The 19,429-nt window shown below is 41.8% G+C and overlaps 1 protein-coding gene across 7 annotated transcripts in view; it reads left to right on the forward strand.

Annotated features, from left to right (window-relative positions):
* Positions 1-19,429, forward strand: part of FGF13 (fibroblast growth factor 13) — a 541,625-nt gene that overhangs the window by 427,274 nt on the left and 94,922 nt on the right. For 6 of the 7 annotated variants that reach the window (XM_073641254.1, XM_073641253.1, XM_073641259.1 and 3 more), the window contains one exon: positions 4,658-4,768. In XM_073641254.1, the coding sequence (XP_073497355.1) occupies positions 4,658-4,768 (111 nt within the window). Of the gene's footprint in view, positions 1-2,606; positions 3,683-4,657; positions 4,769-19,429 lie in introns of those variants that run through there. The other variant, XM_073641258.1, reaches the window with a different exon arrangement.

Consider the following 19,429-nt stretch of genomic DNA (forward strand, 5'->3'; position numbering starts at 1 on the left):
AAGAAGGAGGGGGAAGGAGAATCCTAACCTAGACAAATGACTGGGAGACCAAAACATTACTTACATGAAAGCTAATATTACTGGTGAGAAGCAGTTTTTACCTGAATCAGGCAGGAGCACAAATGATGGAGGTAATGAGAAACATTACTTACCATCACTGCATACACTCCTCAACAATGAAATTGCAACACCAAGAAGGAAAATTAGTGGAATTATGGAAATCTCAGGATGGATAGACATGTTAATGATATGCAAATTATGAAAAAATGGAAAGAAAATGTTCAAAACATCTCAATTTATTCAGTGTTGAGTATGAGCGCCCCACACAGAAATGCACACACTTATGGAGTTTGGCTGCTATTAATGAGGTTATTTATGGTTGTCTGATTAATATTCTGCCATATTGAATGCAATTGAGAAAATCATCAAGATCCACTGCTGCCAGCTCCTTTGCAGTTGCCAACAAATAGTGTCCCAGATTTGCTAGATGGAAGACAAGTCTGGAGACGCTGCAGGCCATGTTAGCACAATTATGCCCACAGGCTGCTCACAGTAGCACGAACAATATGCGGTCTGGGGTTGAGAAGTAGCTTCTAGGACACTTCAGAGAAATGACCGTACCATTGGTTTCATGACCAATTCAATGTAACACAATTCATTACCTGGAATGAAGATTAGAGGGCTCCAGTCCTGGGAGTAGTTGTTTCCTTATGATTTCCATTTTTCAAAGACTTTTCCTTTTTGGGTTTACAGTTCCAATGTTGAGGAGTGTATAATACTTTAGAAGAACAGTCAAGTTGTCATTTTTTGTTACCTTTTCTAATCCATTTGTGGCAAACACCAACGTCGTGCAGCCTTTTTCTGGTTGAGTCACACTTATGTCAACTATTGCAGGTCAATAAACTTTATTTTCCTGCAACATGTGAATTCATTCTTAGAAGGAAAGTTTCAGTTGCTCTCACCGATTATGCTTTTATGTCTAGTTATTTTAAGTGATATTCAGTGTCAAACCTGAAGACTTAGCTTTTAGGAGATTAGTAACAACTTTGGTGGGAGCAGTTTTAGTGGAATGGTAAAAAATAAGACTAAAAAGTTGAAACCAGCAAATTTGGCAGGATCGGACTTCCCTCTAATATTTACAGGGGCTTTCCTCTTGAAAGACAGAAGATATTGGAGAGATAATGATCAGGCACTTTGATTTTAATCTCCCAATCTGTTTTTTTTTCTGCAGGCAGATAAACTGCTGTCAAATGAGTCTGGCAGTGGCTTTCTCCACTCTCTCCATAGCGAACTCATCAATGCTCACTCAACATTTACCTAAGGTGTACCTTAAATCATCAAATAGGTAAATGAGGAAAAGATAATTTGAGACTTCAAGGTGGACACGTTGTTCAGAAAAATGGGAGGATGTAAATCAACAAATACCAGTGGGTTAGTTATATTTGGCATTAAAAAAAACACTGAGATTTGCATCCAAGTTGGATGGCACGCACCCATTCAAGTCTATGGGTACCTGGAAATCATCGGACTGCACTTGGTTGAACTCTGGGTGCAGTCCGATTTCCGCAGGCTCACAGATTGGAGAAGATGGAGAAATTTTGTTCTCCTCTTCTCCTCGAAGTGCGTACCAGTTCTCCCATCTGAGAGAATCAGATCACTCTAAGCTGACACTCTGGTCAAACTCGGATCACAGATTGATCCAAGTGTCATTTCCATAATCGATCCGATTCTCTCACATGACAGAATATTCGCTCTTGTGACCACAGCTTTATTCAAAGAATCGAATACAGATCAACTGGTTAGACAGAGTTGGAGATTCCTAGTAACTTTATCTCCCTGCATCACTTCATTGAAGAAGCTACTGGGAGGAGCCATAGCGTCCACTCTACAAAATTCACTTTATTCTGTTAACTGCTTCTAATAGTCTTCTCATTTGTTTCATAATAATAATTAAGAAAAATAATAATACATGGAATGTACTGTCCACTTGACCTCCTGTAAAAAGGGGCTCCCATCTTTTATAATGGCTTTGATAGCCCCCATGATCAGCAGCACTAGACCATGTGATATGATAGCTGCAAGGCATTACGGTGAAGCCCCTATGGATGTGTCTGACCCCAATAGCCCCCTCTCTGAGTCTTCAGCATTGTATGAAATGATCCTCACGATTCAAATCGCAAAGTGTTTGAATTCGCAGGGTCCTGCGAATTTCTGGATATTCATCTCAAAGTCGATCCTCCACAGATCGATCCAGTCATCTGTCAGTAGTGTAAATTCAATGGTCTTCTAGCTGAAATGGTTAAACAGTTGGGCATCACGTAATGTGCAATGCAGATCTTTATATGTTCCTACATCTTGTTTAATAGTCATAAATGATCTTCAGTTAGCATGATTTAATATCATGAGCAATGCATAGAGATGTCTGTAGTTACTCTCGCTGGCAAAATATCATTGGGAAAGAGATGCATTCATTAATAATCCCTTTTGAGGAAGAACTAGGCAGGAAAATTACACCAACCAATCAGATCTCTGTCCCTGGCAGCCAATCCCACCATCTCTGCAAAGAACGATAATGGATCGTTTTCTGTCCCAAGTCCAGTTACTCACTTACCATTTTTTAATCTGTCCTGGCAATGAAGGAGTCAATTACCAATTAATTCAAACTACCTTTCCCTCTCCGGGAGGTGGCTCTTCAGAGCAGGTTCCCTTCCTCAACACATAGCTCATCCTGACCTGCCATCTCCAGCCTTTCTGTAGAGGTAGAAAAGACTGCAACGCAAATTCATAAGGGACTCTGATCAACAAATGGAAGAACTGAGCTGTAAATGCTTTCGTTGTGCTCAGTAAAAGTAACCAGATGTTTGTGGATGACACACAATAGGATGTTGGTCAGAGCTATTCTGTATTTCATTGAAAAAAGGAGTGGAACAACCCATCTGCATCTCCCTCGCTCCCTCTTTCTCTCACACACACAGTTACAAGTGGCTTCATTGCCTGAAGACTGAGTCTGCAGCTGCTGCATTGAACACTGCTTTCTTGGAATACAGAAAAGGCTCAGTTCTATCTGGAATGTAACTAGTGTGACCCAAAGAAGAGAAATGCATCAGCTACAAGCAAGAGACGTGAGCTGTATCCATAATTCCACAATGGAAGTGCAAAGAACAGACCATTGTCTCTTCGAGGTCAAGCCCATACTGCAACGCTGGTCAATAATTTTGCTTTAAAACTCTTTGACAAAAAGATCAGGACAATAGGACAATCTGAAGGCTGATGGTCACCGTAGGTCGGAGGGCTTCAAAAAGTTGTCAATATTCATAAGGGAGAGAAGTGAGTCAGGATATATTTCCAGCAAGACTGACCTAAGGAAAATCAATGGTGCAAATGTCAACTTTCTTAGCCTTCTGAAGATATTGTCTCCATTTTTGATCTTGCGGCATTACTGTATATTTTTGAGCACAAACAGGTTGTTTTTTTTTCTATTGGTAAACATTAGCCATGGCTGCCGCTATTGCCAGCTCACTGATTAGGCAAAAGAGACAAGCTCGAGAAAGGGAAAAATCCAATGCATGTAAATGTGTTAGCAGCCCCAGCAAAGGAAAAGGGAACTGCGAAAAAAATAAACTCAATGTCTTCTCCCGGGTCAAACTGTTTGGTTCTAAAAAGAGGAGAAGACGACGACCAGGTTTGCACCTTCTTATAGCATACTTTCATTCATCAGTCACGCTTCATCAAGAATTGGATTTGTGTAGCCATGATGATGATGATTTATCTTAATGGGCTTCGATATATCACTTGTATGATTTCACTGGGGTGCGCCATTATAACATTAAAAGGCAAAGTAGATGATGATGATAATTTAATGCACAGGGCATGGCTTCTTGCATCTGATTGGAGGGTGTTGGGATATTCTAGAAAGTGGCACAGTATTTGCAACTTAATATCAGTATTTTCCTAGATAACTATTATATCACGTATCATCCAAAATGAGTCAAAATCCATAATATCATTAATTCTAGATTTTTACCATCATAGTAGTATAGACAGGACATGTTATCTACTGCATCGTTCACCTATAATTTAGAGTACAGACCGGTGATATTAATATTGACATCAGATAATATCGCTTCTACGCCAAAGCAGCTAGAATTACACATACTTACTATCATTTCCATGAGGGTATCAATCAGACCTTCCTTCTGGCTGTAAACATATTATTTAACATTCACGGTTTTCATTTCAGCAGCAGCTTGTTACGCAGAGAAGGGAATTCCCTTTGCTCGTCATGTTTATTTCATAAATCATAATAAGGAAATTCTGTTTTATTTTTTTTCTACTTCTGGGCATGGACACATATAGAATTTGTAATATACAGACATAGAAAAGTAAAGTTTGTTATTTATTTTGATAATTTACATTTCTTTCTATATATGTTTTACTCAACATATACTGAGCTCTACGACATCTGTAGTATAGGGGTGCCTCGTTTTTTCAATAAACCCATGATGTATGACTTTTATGGGACGCTCTCGGTGCATTTCGGTGATGAGTAATCTATATGTTGATGTCAATATAAACAGATTCTGTACTTGATATGTAACCTGTGATACGGTGAGAAAGTTATCCTAATCTATGCTTTGTATTATTTGTTTGCTTACAGAGCCTCAACTCAAAGGTATAGTCACAAAACTCTATAGCCGGCAAGGCTACCACTTGCAGCTCCAAGCAGATGGCACAATCGATGGCACAAAGGAGGAGGAGAGCAGTTACAGTAAGTGACTCTTAACCTTCTTCTCAACACTGACCATATCTGCATGCTTTCTTCTGACGCTGTGCACAGCTGTTTTCGGCCACAGATCCATAGAGGTGGGTTGAGCTGTAAATTCTAATGCGAAAAAAAAAGAAGTAATAAATGTGATGCTATTATGACAAAGAAAAGCTAAAGAATGGGGCGAGGTTGTTGTCATCTAGGAGAGAATCAGACATTATCTCCATGGAGATTTAGAGATGTCCTCTACATTGTATCACATTTCATCAAAAGGACATATATTCACCCACACACATCCTGCCAATAATAGATTGTTTCCCACTTCACTTCTATCCAGTTATTACTTTAACCCCTTCTTCCCCTGAGGAGCATACACACACACACATACCGCTGAACGTACAGGCGCCACCAACGTCCAATGGGGTTAATTTAAAGTAATCATCTCCAGCGCCTCAAAGAATTTATTACACCGGTACAGACACAGAAGCATTTTATCACTTAGTCTTCTGGAAAGTTCCATTGTCTTAAGTCAGAGTGATAAGTGGTATATTTAGACTCATAAAATCAGATATGAAAGGCAGATGGCCCCGACTTGCTGGAATGTGGAGCCATTTAGGGAGACTGCAACGGCATCATGAATTATTTCCAGATAATTTGCAGTCAAGCAAACTCCATGCAAAGTTGTTTTTTTTTTTCTTTTACAAGTATAATAACCATTGGCTTTTTAATGTTTTATTGTCCATTGTTAAAGCGCTGAGGCTTCTCTTAGTATTCCATACAGCAGTAAATGGGACACACAGGGAAAAGGTAGGGGGTCACTGTTCCCTCGATGCTATGCCTCCTGGAAATAATACAGTTAAAGCTTCCCGACTTTCCAAACCGGTAAAACTCATATTGGTTTAGTTAACTTCAGAAGAAAACTGTGTTAACTATTTAATTTCTTAGAGGAAGTACTAGCAAGGAGTGGGGGTGCAGGACTGTATAACCAGAATCTCCATCTATCAGTGCTTGTATGTCAGGGCATGCACAATATTTACTAGAATATTGTATTAGTTTTAATGCAACAGCTCCAATATCTGCAGTGACATTTTGTCCTGGGGGTGACATAATATGTCGTTCTGTTGTAGGAGATTGTTTATACGCATTATGCGCTTACAGAAAGGAAGGATATTTTGGTGTGTATAATTAGTTTGTAACCAGAAACCTACCCCTTATAATAATAAAATATTTAAATTGTATTAATTCTTATTAAAAGCATTCCTATATACGCATTATGCCTAATGTACGACTCCAAAATAATAATGAAAAAAACTGATAGTCTAGACTTGCCACATGCGGTGTTTACATCAAGTCATCGTGATCAACTCATCACTTATTTACAATACAACATACAGGTTCTTCCCCACTATATGACTACATGATCACCATTATCTTCACATCTGAGTTCACTTATTATTCTGACAGTCGCAGGAAAACCATAGAAACGAGCCGGAGCATTAGTTTCAAGGTGTAAGAGCATGTTCACACTGTGTTTATTACATAGACAAAGCCCAAAAAGAAAACAAAATGATCATGTACCCTATAGTAAGTAAATAGTAACAGTACATGTAAATAACATAGGGTACTTAGTTAACACTAATTTTATCAAAAAAGCGTAAAAGTCATCCTACCACAACAAGCTGTACCCAATCCTATCTCTAGTATTAAAACCTTGCTTTGTGTCAGCCGACCTCATTGTAGATAAGGGCAGAGAAGGACTACGGCCTGACTGTTCAGTTACCTGCCCATGGGAAGATATATAGATTAAATGCCCAGCTCAAAATCTGTTTGTACAGAGTACAAAAAACTCCAGCAAAACCAAAGAAATGAGCCGGAGCATAAGTTAGTATACATGCAATGTGTAAGACCATGTTGATATTGGCAGGATCAGCAGACTATATGCATGTAGAGACCTTCTGCCTCTAGGGTTCAGGCAGCGTGAATATATGCACACCAATTGCCCAACCATTTAGTTCTCTGGCAGAGAAGCTACCACCACAGTTGTATGGAGACACTTGCTCCACTTTAAGTTGTAAATACACATGAATGCTCAACCAAGTCAAGCATTCATGTATATAAGGGCATCAGGACAGATTGCTGTCTGCTAGCTGAAAGTCGCAAGCTATCGCATGTGTATGGCCAGCTTTAGTGTCAATGTTCCATGGACTCAAGACATACAGTACATCGTATGAATACCTTTATTTACATCCAAGATTTCTTGCCCACCATTCTTCTCAAATCTTTTAATTAAGACGGGGACAGGGGCACCTTTAAGTTGCTACCAGACCTATCTCAGAATAATCAGTTTCGTCCAGCCATTCATCAGCTTTGCAATTTCTCGGCAATGACTTTAGCGTTTTTCGTTAACCTCTGTTAAATTAGTTTAACCCAAGTAATTGCGCTGCATAGAACATCATTAGCAGATAAAGTTCAAGTTTGAATGCTTAATGTTCAGCAAAGTTTTAAATCATTTACGTTGCCTGAACTATGATTCACTCAGATTCACTTAACACTTAGCATAGGTAAAAAGCAAAAATAAAGAAAATGAGAGAAAAACCTCAGTGTAAGATGTTATGTATATAGAGCTTGTTTGTTCTTTGTGACTTACATAATTCCAACACAGTGTTGTACAGAATCCGGCACATATTTATCAAGGTATTTGCTCCTGATTCTTTGCCATATTTTACTAAAATAATAACTTTTTTAGGAGTTTGACAACCATAACATTTTTAGAAATCGCTAACATAGCAGTAGGAGTAAAACTCGCCAAACCCTCCCTGGTATACTGTACTTCTGTTCGTCCGACTCCAGCGATGACATATTTTGATGGCCACATCAGAGACCTCACTGCTACAACCAGCAAGGCATACCACCAATGGTGGCAGGCCACGCGGCTGCTATGGGGCCCGAAGCCCATCATCGAAAGTTCAACTGTATCGACATCCTGGATGCTGATACTGTTGAACGCAATGATGAAAGTGGGAGCGTCAGCTGACTCTTCCTACTCCATAATTAATTCCTCCATTATTTTGACGCAGCAGGTGCGATAACATCACTGAATGGCCTTGGCTGCAGAGACCGGAGCAATGGGAGAAAAAGGAGGAGAGAGGTGAGTATTGTTCCCTTTTTTAGATCAATGAGTACCTTGTGATGGCCATAGTACTGTATAAAGGACTATACTGTATGGAGCGCTATGAAGTGCATTATACTATATGGACAATATGGAGGACTATGGGGGGTGCATTACACTATCTGGAGGACTATTGGGAATGCATTATACTATATGGAGGACTATGGGTTGCATTATACTAATTGGAGGACTATGGGGAGTGCATTATACTATATGGAGGACTAAGGGGAGTGCATTATACTGTATGGAAGACTATATGGAGTGCATTATACTGTATTGGAGGACAATGGGGAGTGCATTATACTATATGGAGGACTATGGGGAATGCATTATACTAAATGGAGGACTATGGGGAGTGCATTATACTAATTGGAGGACTATGAGGAGTGCATTATACTATATGGAAGACTATGAGGAGTGCATTATACTGTATTGGAGGACTATGGGGAGTGCATTATACTATATGGATGACTATTGGGAGTGCATTATACTAATTGGAGGACTATGGGGAGTGTATTATACTATATGGAGGACTATGGGAAATGCATTATACTATATGGAGGACTACGCGGAGTGCATTATACTAATTGGAGACTATGGAGATGCATTATGCTATATATGGATGACTATGGAGCCCATTATACTATATGGGGGCTTTTATAATATTTGAAGGGCTATGTGGTAGCCTTTATAGTTTATGGAGGGCTATGTGGAGGCCATTATACTGTATGCAAGGAATTCTACTTCATGGAGGTCTGTATGGGGATCACAATTGGGGGATCATATTGTGTTAGGGTCACCAAACATACTTTGCCGGGGGAGTTGATATGGGGTATAGTAAGGTCAGCATACTGTACATGTGGAGGGTATTGTGGAGTAATTCACTGTGGGGGTATCATACTGTGTTTGGGGGGCACTTTTGTTGGCATCATACTTTATGGGTGCAATGAAAGAGGAATCTTGGGGTTCAGTAGGAGGAAAATTACTTTGTAAAGGCTGCAAAGTTGTGAGATATGCTCTTCTGTGAACCCGCCAAATATTTTATTTTTCTTTTGTTTGGGGTAGCTCAATTAGAACCTCTGCTATGGGTCCCATGATTTCTATGTATGGCCCATATATATATGGGAAAAGATTCAGTATTGTGTATTTTATTCACTTGAGTCCCTACTCAGTCTAGGCTAAAAAGTCTGATGAGTGGTTCTTCTCAGTGACTGAGAGCTGTCAGACCGTCCACTGGACTCCTAAGCCCAGAATAGCCTGGGATGAATAAAATACACATTACACGAAGCATTTTCCCTTTAACTGCTAAGTGACATATTTAGTACCAAGTAATATAAGAATTCTGAGCTTTTTGGGTCATAGATGTCATTTGAAAATCGTGTTCGCCAACTCCGCTGAATTTTCCTCCAGAAATCGATTGCTATACTCAGCTTCCAATAAAGCAGAAAATATGTGCATAACACTGCAAGTTCTCATAGGACCTTATTGATCCATTTTGAGCTTTTTAATGTTAAGCACATCTTATTAATCTCCCATTGACCAAAACTTATCTGGCAAGGGAAAAATGGATGATAACTAGAGATGAGCGTTGTTCTACTCGAACTGTTCGCCAATCTCAAATTCGAGCTGTTTTGGGCGGTGTTCGAGCCGTTCGGCGAACACAAACAATTTGAGAAAAATTCGGCTGTTCGAGGTTATGTTCGATAACTGGTCGTGCACCAAAATCATAACTGGATTTTTTCTCAGTAATAATGAAAATTAATGTTAATACGCAGTTTGAGTGTACAGCGGGGTGGGGGGAGGGGCAGGGGATGGATCTCTGCAGGAACAATGAAGATCTCCATTTTTTTTTCTCTTTCCCGCATTTGCAGTGGGGAGGTGCAATCTGTCAGCCTATCAGCAGCGCACACACGGAGCGAAGTGCTTTTTTTCACACAAGCAAGGGCATGTGTCATTGGCAGTGTATGTCACATGTCCTTGCCCTATAAGACCAAGCCATTTTCCCCGTCGCCACCATTTTCTCACTGCTGCAGCTGCGTGTTAGACGGCACCGCTGTTGTTGTGTGCGCTATACCTTGTTAATTTCAAGCCAATTTTCGCACAAATCTACAGATAGCTTGGGAGTAGGGAATAGTTGTGATTGCAGTCCTTTTAAGGACTAGGTTACAGCATTTCCTACGACTTTTATCAGGCAGGTCTGTGCTCTTAAATAGATAGATTGTGGGAGTAAAGACTAATTGTAATTGGAGTCCTTTTTAGGACTAGGTTACATCAGTTCCTATCAGTTTTTGCCAGGCAGGTCTGTGCCAGTGCTGTGCAAGTTTTTTTCACAGCATTTGGCTGAATCTAGCAAAGCTAATCCTTTTTGGCCTATTGCAGAGTGTGTTAGTCAGTGGAGTAGCCATCTGTGTTGCAAGATATACCACCTGTGTATAGAATACCAATTTTTTTACTGCACCTAGTGAAGTAAAATCTTTTGGGCATAGCATCATTCTATTAGTCCATCTATACAGACCTCTATCAGGTTGCAAATTGAATATAATTTTTTTCTGCATCTAGCTCTGAAAAAATATTGGGCTTCTAGCTGTGTGTGGGACTTGTTCTATTAATCAATCTATACAGACCTCCATCAGGTTGCAAACTGAATAAATTTTTTTCTGCATCTACCTCTGAAAAAATATTGGGCTTCTAGCTGTGTGTGGGACTTGTTCTATTAATCCATCTATACAGACCTCCATCAGGTTGCAAACTGAATATATTTTTTTCTGCATCTACCTCTGAAAAAAATATTGGGCTTCTAGCTGTGTGTGGGACTTGTTCTATTAATCCATCTATACAGACCTCCATCAGGTTGCAAACTGAATATATTTTTTTCTGCATCTACCTCTGAAAAAATATTGGGCTTCTAGCTGTGTGTGGGACTTGTTCTATTAATCCATCTATACAGACCTCAATCAGGTTGCAAACTGAATATATTTTTTTCTGCATCTACCTCTGAAAAAATATTGGACTTCAAGCTGTGTGTGGGACTTGTTCTATTAATCCATCTATACAGACCTCCATCAGGTTGCAAACTGAATATATTTTTTTCTGCATCTACCTCTGAAAAAATATTGGGCTTCTAGCTGTGTGTGGGACTTGTTGTATTAGTCCATCTATACTGACCTCCATCAGGTTGCAAACTGAATATATTTTTTTCTGCATCTACCTCTGAAAAAATATTGGGCTTCTAGCTGTGTGTGGGACTTGTTGTATTAGTCCATCTATACTGACCTCCATCAGGTTGCAAACTGAATATATTTTTTTCTGCATCTACCTCTGAAAAAATATTGGGCTTCTAGCTGTGTGTGGGACTTGCTCTATTAATCCATCTATACAGACCTTCATCAGGTTGCAAACTGAATATATTTTTTTCTGCATCTAGCTCTGAAAAAATATTGGGCTTCTAGCTGTGTGTGGGACTTGTTCTATTAATCCATCTATACAGACCTCCATCAGGTTGCAAACTGAATATATTTTTTTCTGCATCTACCTCTGAAAAAATATTGGGCTTCTAGCTGTGTGTGGGACTTGTTCTATTAATCCATCTATACAGACCTCCATCAGGTTGCAAACTGAATATATTTTTTTCTGCATCTACCTCTGAAAAAATATTGGGCTTCTAGCTGTGTGTGGGACTTGTTCTATTAATCCATCTATACAGACCTCCATCAGGTTGCAAACGGAATATATTTTTTTCTGCATCTACCTCTGAAAAAATATTGGGCTTCTAGCTGTGTGTGGGACTTGTTCTATTAATCCATCTATACAGACCTCCATCAGGTTGCAAACTGAAAATATTTTTTTCTGCATCTACCTCTGAAAAAATATTGGGCTTCTAGCTGTGTGTGGGACTTGTTCTATTAATCCATCTATACAGACCTCCATCAGGTTGCAAACTGAATATATTTTTTTCTGCATCTACCTCTGAAAAAATATTGGGCTTCTAGCTGTGTGTGGGACTTGTTCTATTAATCCATCTATACAGACCTCCATCAGGTTGCAAACTGAATATATTTTTTTCTGCATCTACCTCTGAAAAAAATATTGGGCTTCTAGCTGTGTGTGGGACTTGTTCTATTAATCCATCTATACAGACCTCCATCAGGTTGCAAACTGAATATATTTTTTTCTGCATCTACCTCTGAAAAAATATTGGGCTTCTAGCTGTGTGTGGGACTTGTTCTATTAATCCATCTATACAGACCTCAATCAGGTTGCAAACTGAATATATTTTTTTCTGCATCTACCTCTGAAAAAATATTGGACTTCAAGCTGTGTGTGGGACTTGTTCTATTAATCCATCTATACAGACCTCCATCAGGTTGCAAACTGAATATATTTTTTTCTGCATCTACCTCTGAAAAAATATTGGGCTTCTAGCTGTGTGTGGGACTTGTTGTATTAGTCCATCTATACTGACCTCCATCAGGTTGCAAACTGAATATATTTTTTTCTGCATCTACCTCTGAAAAAATATTGGGCTTCTAGCTGTGTGTGGGACTTGTTGTATTAGTCCATCTATACTGACCTCCATCAGGTTGCAAACTGAATATATTTTTTTCTGCATCTACCTCTGAAAAAATATTGGGCTTCTAGCTGTGTGTGGGACTTGCTCTATTAATCCATCTATACAGACCTTCATCAGGTTGCAAACTGAATATATTTTTTTCTGCATCTAGCTCTGAAAAAATATTGGGCTTCTAGCTGTGTGTGGGACTTGTTCTATTAATCCATCTATACAGACCTCCATCAGGTTGCAAACTGAATATATTTTTTTCTGCATCTACCTCTGAAAAAATATTGGGCTTCTAGCTGTGTGTGGGACTTGTTCTATTAATCCATCTATACAGACCTCCATCAGGTTGCAAACTGAATATATTTTTTTCTGCATCTACCTCTGAAAAAATATTGGGCTTCTAGCTGTGTGTGGGACTTGTTCTATTAATCCATCTATACAGACCTCCATCAGGTTGCAAACGGAATATATTTTTTTCTGCATCTACCTCTGAAAAAATATTGGGCTTCTAGCTGTGTGTGGGACTTGTTCTATTAATCCATCTATACAGACCTCCATCAGGTTGCAAACTGAAAATATTTTTTTCTGCATCTACCTCTGAAAAAATATTGGGCTTCTAGCTGTGTGTGGGACTTGTTCTATTAATCCATCTATACAGACCTCCATCAGGTTGCAAACTGAATATATTTTTTTCTGCATCTACCTCTGAAAAAATATTGGGCTTCTAGCTATGTGTGGGACTTGTTCTATTAATCCATCTATACAGACCTCCATCAGGTTGCAAACTGAATATATTTTTTTCTGCATCTACCTCTGAAAAAAATATTGGGCTTCTAGCTGTGTGTGGGACTTGTTCTATTAATCCATCTATACAGACCTCCATCAGGTTGCAAATTGAATATAATTTTTTTCTGCATCTAACCCAGCCAATAGTTTTGGCCTAATACCACAGTTTGGCCACTCAGCTCTGCTCGGTTCCCATCCATTGTTTTTTTGTGCAAACAACTCCAGAGTTGTGAATTAGTTAACCACCAAAATGAGTGGAAAAAGGCCTGCTGCTGGTGGAAAGGGGAATAGGCGTGTTGGGAAGGGGAAAAAAGGTTGTGTCCGTGGGGTAGGTGTTAAAGCAACAGTAACATCTGCAGAAGAAAGACCATCTTCCAGCCAAACTAAAATGTCTACTTCTTTTAGCGGACAATGTGATAAGATCCCTTTCTTACTGCCACCCCAATCGCTACAAATTCCAGATGAGGCACAAAAACAGCAGGTTCTTCAACGGATATCAAGTGCTCCTTTAAGTGGGCTCTCCTCCACATCAACTTCAACATCACAAATACTCCAGTCCTCAAAGGTGTCACCCCAATCGCACTTGCTTCCTCACAGCTCCCAAATCTCCAGCTGCCCGTCTGAGTATGAGGTAGAACAGATGGTTGAGTCTGCAGAGCTGTTTACTCATACTATAGCCTGGGAATCAGAGGTCGACTCCAGCGCTTCTGTGAATCCAGACGAGGAAATGATCTGCACTGATGCCCAGAATCTTTATGAGTCGGATCCAGGACCAGACGCAGAAGGTTCTGACCATAATGTAGACCCTCATTCCCAAACTGTAACTCCTGTTGGTGGAGACAATGAGAAAGACGATGATAAGACTCAAATACCTGATTGGAGCGACAACTTTAGTTTTTTGTCAGGGCAGGAACAGGTTGGCTCTGAGGACGACGGGTGTGATAACGCACAGGGTGATGATGATGAGGTTGGAGATCCCACTTACTGTCAACCCACAGTCAGCCAAGAGATGAGGTCAGCAGAGGAGGTGGAGGAAGATGCTAGTGACGACGAGGTCAGGTTGCGCCTTCCTGGACAGAGACGTAGTACTGGAAGCACGTCAACAACTGCATCCTCAAACACAACTCTGCCTCTCACCACAAGTCGTGGTGGCTCTTCAGGTCACATGGGTGCTAAGCCTTGCATAGCCTGGGCATTTTTTCAGATCGATAAAGATGACCCAACTCGTGTTATCTGTAACATTTGTCAGCAAAAGCTAAGTAGAGGCCAAAAAATACATAGTTTGAGTACTTCATGCATGAACCGGCACATGGACATGAAGCATAAGTTGCAGTGGGAAGCTCAGTGTGCTACAATGCGGCCTAGCCGGCCGGGCCAACCACCGTCTGCCATATCTTGTGCATCCGCAGCCTCTTCATCCTCTGTGACTGGGGGGACAGCAGTCACACCTGTTTTGGGGCGCAGACCTGCCACCTCTTTACCCGCAACAGCCAGCGTGATTGGCAGGTCATCATTTTCTTTGGAGGTGGTAACACCAGCTGGTGTTGAGCGCTGTCCGACATCGATAGCACCACCTTTGGATCAAGGCAACCTAACATGTCCGCCTGCATCTTCCTCACAGACCGGCAGTTTGCCGGGGACACCCTTATCAACCCCGTCTAAGCACAATAGCCAGCCCTCGGTCCCTCAGATGTGGACAAGTAAAAGACCATTTCCTCCTAGCCATGAGAAAGCTAAGAGGTTAAATTTCACCATCTGCAAGCTCTTGGCTACAGAAATGCTGCTTTCCGCCTGGTGGACACAGAGGATTTTCAAAACCTTATGTCCGTCGCAGTGCTCCAGTACCAGATGCCCAGTCGGCACTACTTCTCAAAGAAAGGTGTGCCTGTGCTCCACCAGCATGTCGCACACAACATCACCGCTTCTTTGAGAAACTCTGTGTGTGACAGGGTGCATTTCACCACAGACACTTGGACGAGTAGGCATGGACAGGGGCGTTACATGTCGCTGACTGGGCACTGGGTAACTATGGTGACAGCAGGACAAGGGGCTGCTGTCCAAGTCTTGCCGTCCCCACGAGTTGTGCGTCAATCCTCTTTATGTCAAAGTTCCTCCACTGCTTCTGCCTCCTCAACCTCCTCTCGGTCTTCCACCTGCACCCAAAGCCTGTCTGGTCATGCCACAAGCTTTCTAACTGCGCAGAAGGGATCCTGCACACCTCCTTACTATGCTGGCAGTAGGGCTCAACGTCATCAGGCGGTTTTTACATTGAAATGTCTGGGAAATGTGAGTCACACAGCTGAGGAGTTGTGGTCAGCTCTGGAGAACCAATTTCATGAATGGTTGTCTCCACTGGACCTGAAACCAGGGAAGGCCGTGTGCGACAATGCTGCAAACCTGGGTGCGGCCCTTCGCCGGGGCAATGTCACACACGTGCCTTGTATGGCTCACGTGTTGAACCTGGTTGTCCAGCAATTTTTAGCCCACTATCCCAGACTAGATGGCCTTCTGCAGAGGGCATGGTCGCTGTGTGCTCACTTCCGCCGTTCGCATCCCGCAGCTCAGCGACTTACATCTCTACAGAAGTCGTTGGGCCTGCCACTTCACCGGCTAAAATGCGATGTGCCTACCCGGTGGAATTCAACTCTGCACATGTTGCAGCGACTGTGGCAGCACCGACAAGCCCTGGTGCAATACGTTCTGACGTATAGCCTGGGCCAACGAGATTCAGAGGTGGGGCAAATCACGCTGGAGGAGTGGTCTCAGATCAGGGACCTATGCACCCTTCTGCACAGTTTTGAAATGGCGACGAAGATGTTTAGTGCTGACGATGCCATTATCAGCATGACTATTCCGGTGATTTACATGCTGGAGCACATGTTAAACAGAATTCGGAGTCAGGTGGTGGCACAAGAGGAGGTGGAGGAAGTAGAGGAGGAGGAGTTGTATGCGGAAGGGCTAACATCTGCAAGGTCCAGACGGTCAGCAGCACCAAGGCGGCAGGCATGTGAGGGTGGGGGAGATGGTTTTACCAGGGCGCATGGTAGCAGCCAAACTAGTGAGGAAGGTGCAGGAGCCCAGGAAGAAGTGGAGGACGAACTGATGGAAGACTCATCAGATGAGGGAGACCTTGATCACATTTCTGTTGTGCGAGGTTGGGGGGAGAGGACAGAGGAAGGAAGCATGATTGTTACCTCGCCACCAACACAACAGGGACTTGGTGCTCCTGGATGCGCAAAACACATGAGTGCCTTCTTGCTGCACTACCTGCAACATGACCCTCGAATTGTGAGAATTAGAAATAATCCTGACTACTGGGTTGCCACACTGTTAGATCCCCGGTACAAAAGTAAATTTGCAGAAATTATTCCTGCCATAGAAAGGGATGCACGCATGCAGGAGTATCAGCAGAGACTGTTGCAGAATCTTACATGTGCTTTTCCACAAAATACCAGTGGTGCACGTAGTGAATCTCACAGTTCCAACTTGCCAACCATGGGACCGTCAAGTGTTCAGCACTCAAACCGTAACAGAACCACAGTATCTGCTGGTAACATCAATTTTGCGGAATCATTTCACCACTTTTTTAGCCCATCCTTTGCAAGGCCACAGGAGACAAGAAGTCTGACACATAGTCAACGCCTAGAGACGATGGTACAGGAGTATCTCCAAGTAAACATTGAAGCCACGACTGTGTCACTGGACCCTTGCTCTTTTTGGGCTTCCAATCTGGATAAATGGCCGGAGCTAGCCACTTACGCCTTGGAGATCTTGTCATGCCCCGCAGCCAGCGTTCTGTCTGAACGTGTGTTCTGCGCTGCTGGTGGTGTGCTGACAGATAAGCGCACGCGGCTCTCCACTGATAATGTAGACAGACTCACGTTCATAAAGATGAACAAATCATGGATCCGAAACGACTTTTCTACCCCTGTGTCATCCTGGGGAGAGTAAAAGCTTGATGATTGGTTAAAATCACCCTACCAACCGTTTTAAGCTTTCAAATTACTAGTCATGTTTATCTGTATCTTGGCTGGAAAATAATTTGGGCTTTGTAGCAGTGTGCAGCACTGATTCTATTAGGCCATCTATAATAAGCTCCACCAGATTTAAAATTACTAATCATGTTTATCTGTATGTTGACTGGAAAATAATTTGGGCTTTGTAGCAGTGTGCAGCACTGATCCTATTAGGCCATCTATACTAAAGCTTCACCAGGTTTAAAATTAATAATAATTTTTAGCTGCATCTAGCCCGGAAAATATTTTTGGGGCTCCGAGATGCGCAAGACACATAAGTGCCTTCTTGCTGCACTACCTGCAGCATGACCCTCATATTGTCAGAATTCGAAGTAATCATGACTACTGGGTTGCCACACTCTTAGATCCCCCAAACTTTTCGATCAACCTTTTCATTTTAATAAAGACCAAAAAAATGGTCATTTTTGAAATTATAAGCATTAGCAGGTTGTTAGAAACTGAAATCAAACAGTTTTCAACTCAAAACTTTATTCTAGGTGATGTTACATTTTCACATAGGACCCCTTGTTCGAAAGGAGCTTCCGAACTCTCTCGTCCATTGAATTTGTCAGGTTTTGGATGGTTTCTGCTTCAATTGTTTTGCATGAGTACAGAATACCCTCCCAGAGCTGTTGCTTAGATGTGAACTGCCTCCCGCCATCATAGACACTCCTTTTAATGATGCTCCAAAGGTTCTGAATGGGGTACAGGTCAGGGGAGCATGGGGGTCACACCATAAGTTTGTCCACTTTTATGCCCATATCAGCCAGAGATGCAGATGTTTTATGTGCAGCATGAGATGGTGCATTATCATGCAGAAAAATGATCTTGCTGTGAAATACACGGTTCTTCTTCTTGAACCATGGCAGGAAGTGCTGTTTGAGAAAATCCACATACATTATGGAGTTCATCTTTAGCGCCTTCAGGGATCCTAAAGGGGCCGACAATCTCTCTCCCCATGATTCCAGCCCAAAACATTACTCCACCTCCTCCTTGTTGGCGCTGTAGCCGTGTTTGCGTGGGGTGTCCATCAACCAGCCATCCTCCACTCCATCCATCTGGACCATCGAGCGCTACACGGCACTCATCCGTGAACAAAACAGTTTTGAAATCAGTCTTCATGTAATGTTTGGCCCACTGGAGCCGTTTCTGCTTGTGTGAAGTGGATAGAGGAGGTCGACAGGATGGCGTATGCACAGCTGCAAACCTCTGAAGGACCCTGCATCTTGTTGTTCGGGGGACGTTGGAGGCACAAGCAGCTTCAAAAACTTGTCTGCTGCTTTGACAAGGCTTTTTTGCCGCTGCTCTTTCAACCTGACGTAATTGCCTGTAGGAAAGAGTCCTCAATTTGCCCTTATCAGCACGCACACGTGTGTACTGTGAATCAGCTACATACTTCTTGATTGCCAAGACACTTCATCCTGATCATCGCACAATGTTGATTGTAGTCATGCCTTGACATAAACACTCCACAATTTGTTGCTTCTCAGCAGCCGACACATCCTTTTTCTTTCCCATTTTGGCAGAAAATGTAGGCTGCTTAATAATTTGAGACAGCCTTCTTAAGTAGTCTTGCCTTTCATTGGACACACCTGCCAAACTAATTAGCACAGGTGTCTGCAATTGCTTACAGTGATATAAAGAGCCCTGACACACATCACCATCAATGAGTTTAACTGACAAACAAACAAATTCTTCCCTTATCACTCCTAAACACTTTTTGCATAATAATTTGGAACGCAGTGTACATGTGCTTTTCCACAAAACACCAGTGGTTCACGTAGTGAATCTTACAGTTCTAACTTGCCAACCGTGGTCTGTATGGAGTTGTTCAATAAAGGGCCCAAAATTAAGATAACATAGATGGGAGAGGTCTCTATGAATAGGAATTCCTAAGTATTTGATACCCTGTGAGGGCCAGGCAAAGGGAAAGTTGGACTGGATGGAATCCTATATGGATTTGGGGAGGGAGACATCGAGGGCCTCAGACTTCGCTGCATTGATTTTAAAATTTGACCATGTAACAAAGTGATCTATTTCAGCCATAACAGCATGGATGGATATATGTGATTGAGTGATATATACTAGGACATCATCAGCAAATAGAGAGCACTTGTACTCGGTGCCTCCCACCT

The sequence above is a fragment of the Phyllobates terribilis genome, unplaced genomic scaffold (genome assembly GCF_046119375.1).
Source record: "Phyllobates terribilis strain yellow unplaced genomic scaffold, ASM4611937v1 Scaffold_7__3_contigs__length_470593459, whole genome shotgun sequence".
NCBI classification, from domain to species: domain Eukaryota; kingdom Metazoa; phylum Chordata; class Amphibia; order Anura; family Dendrobatidae; genus Phyllobates; species Phyllobates terribilis.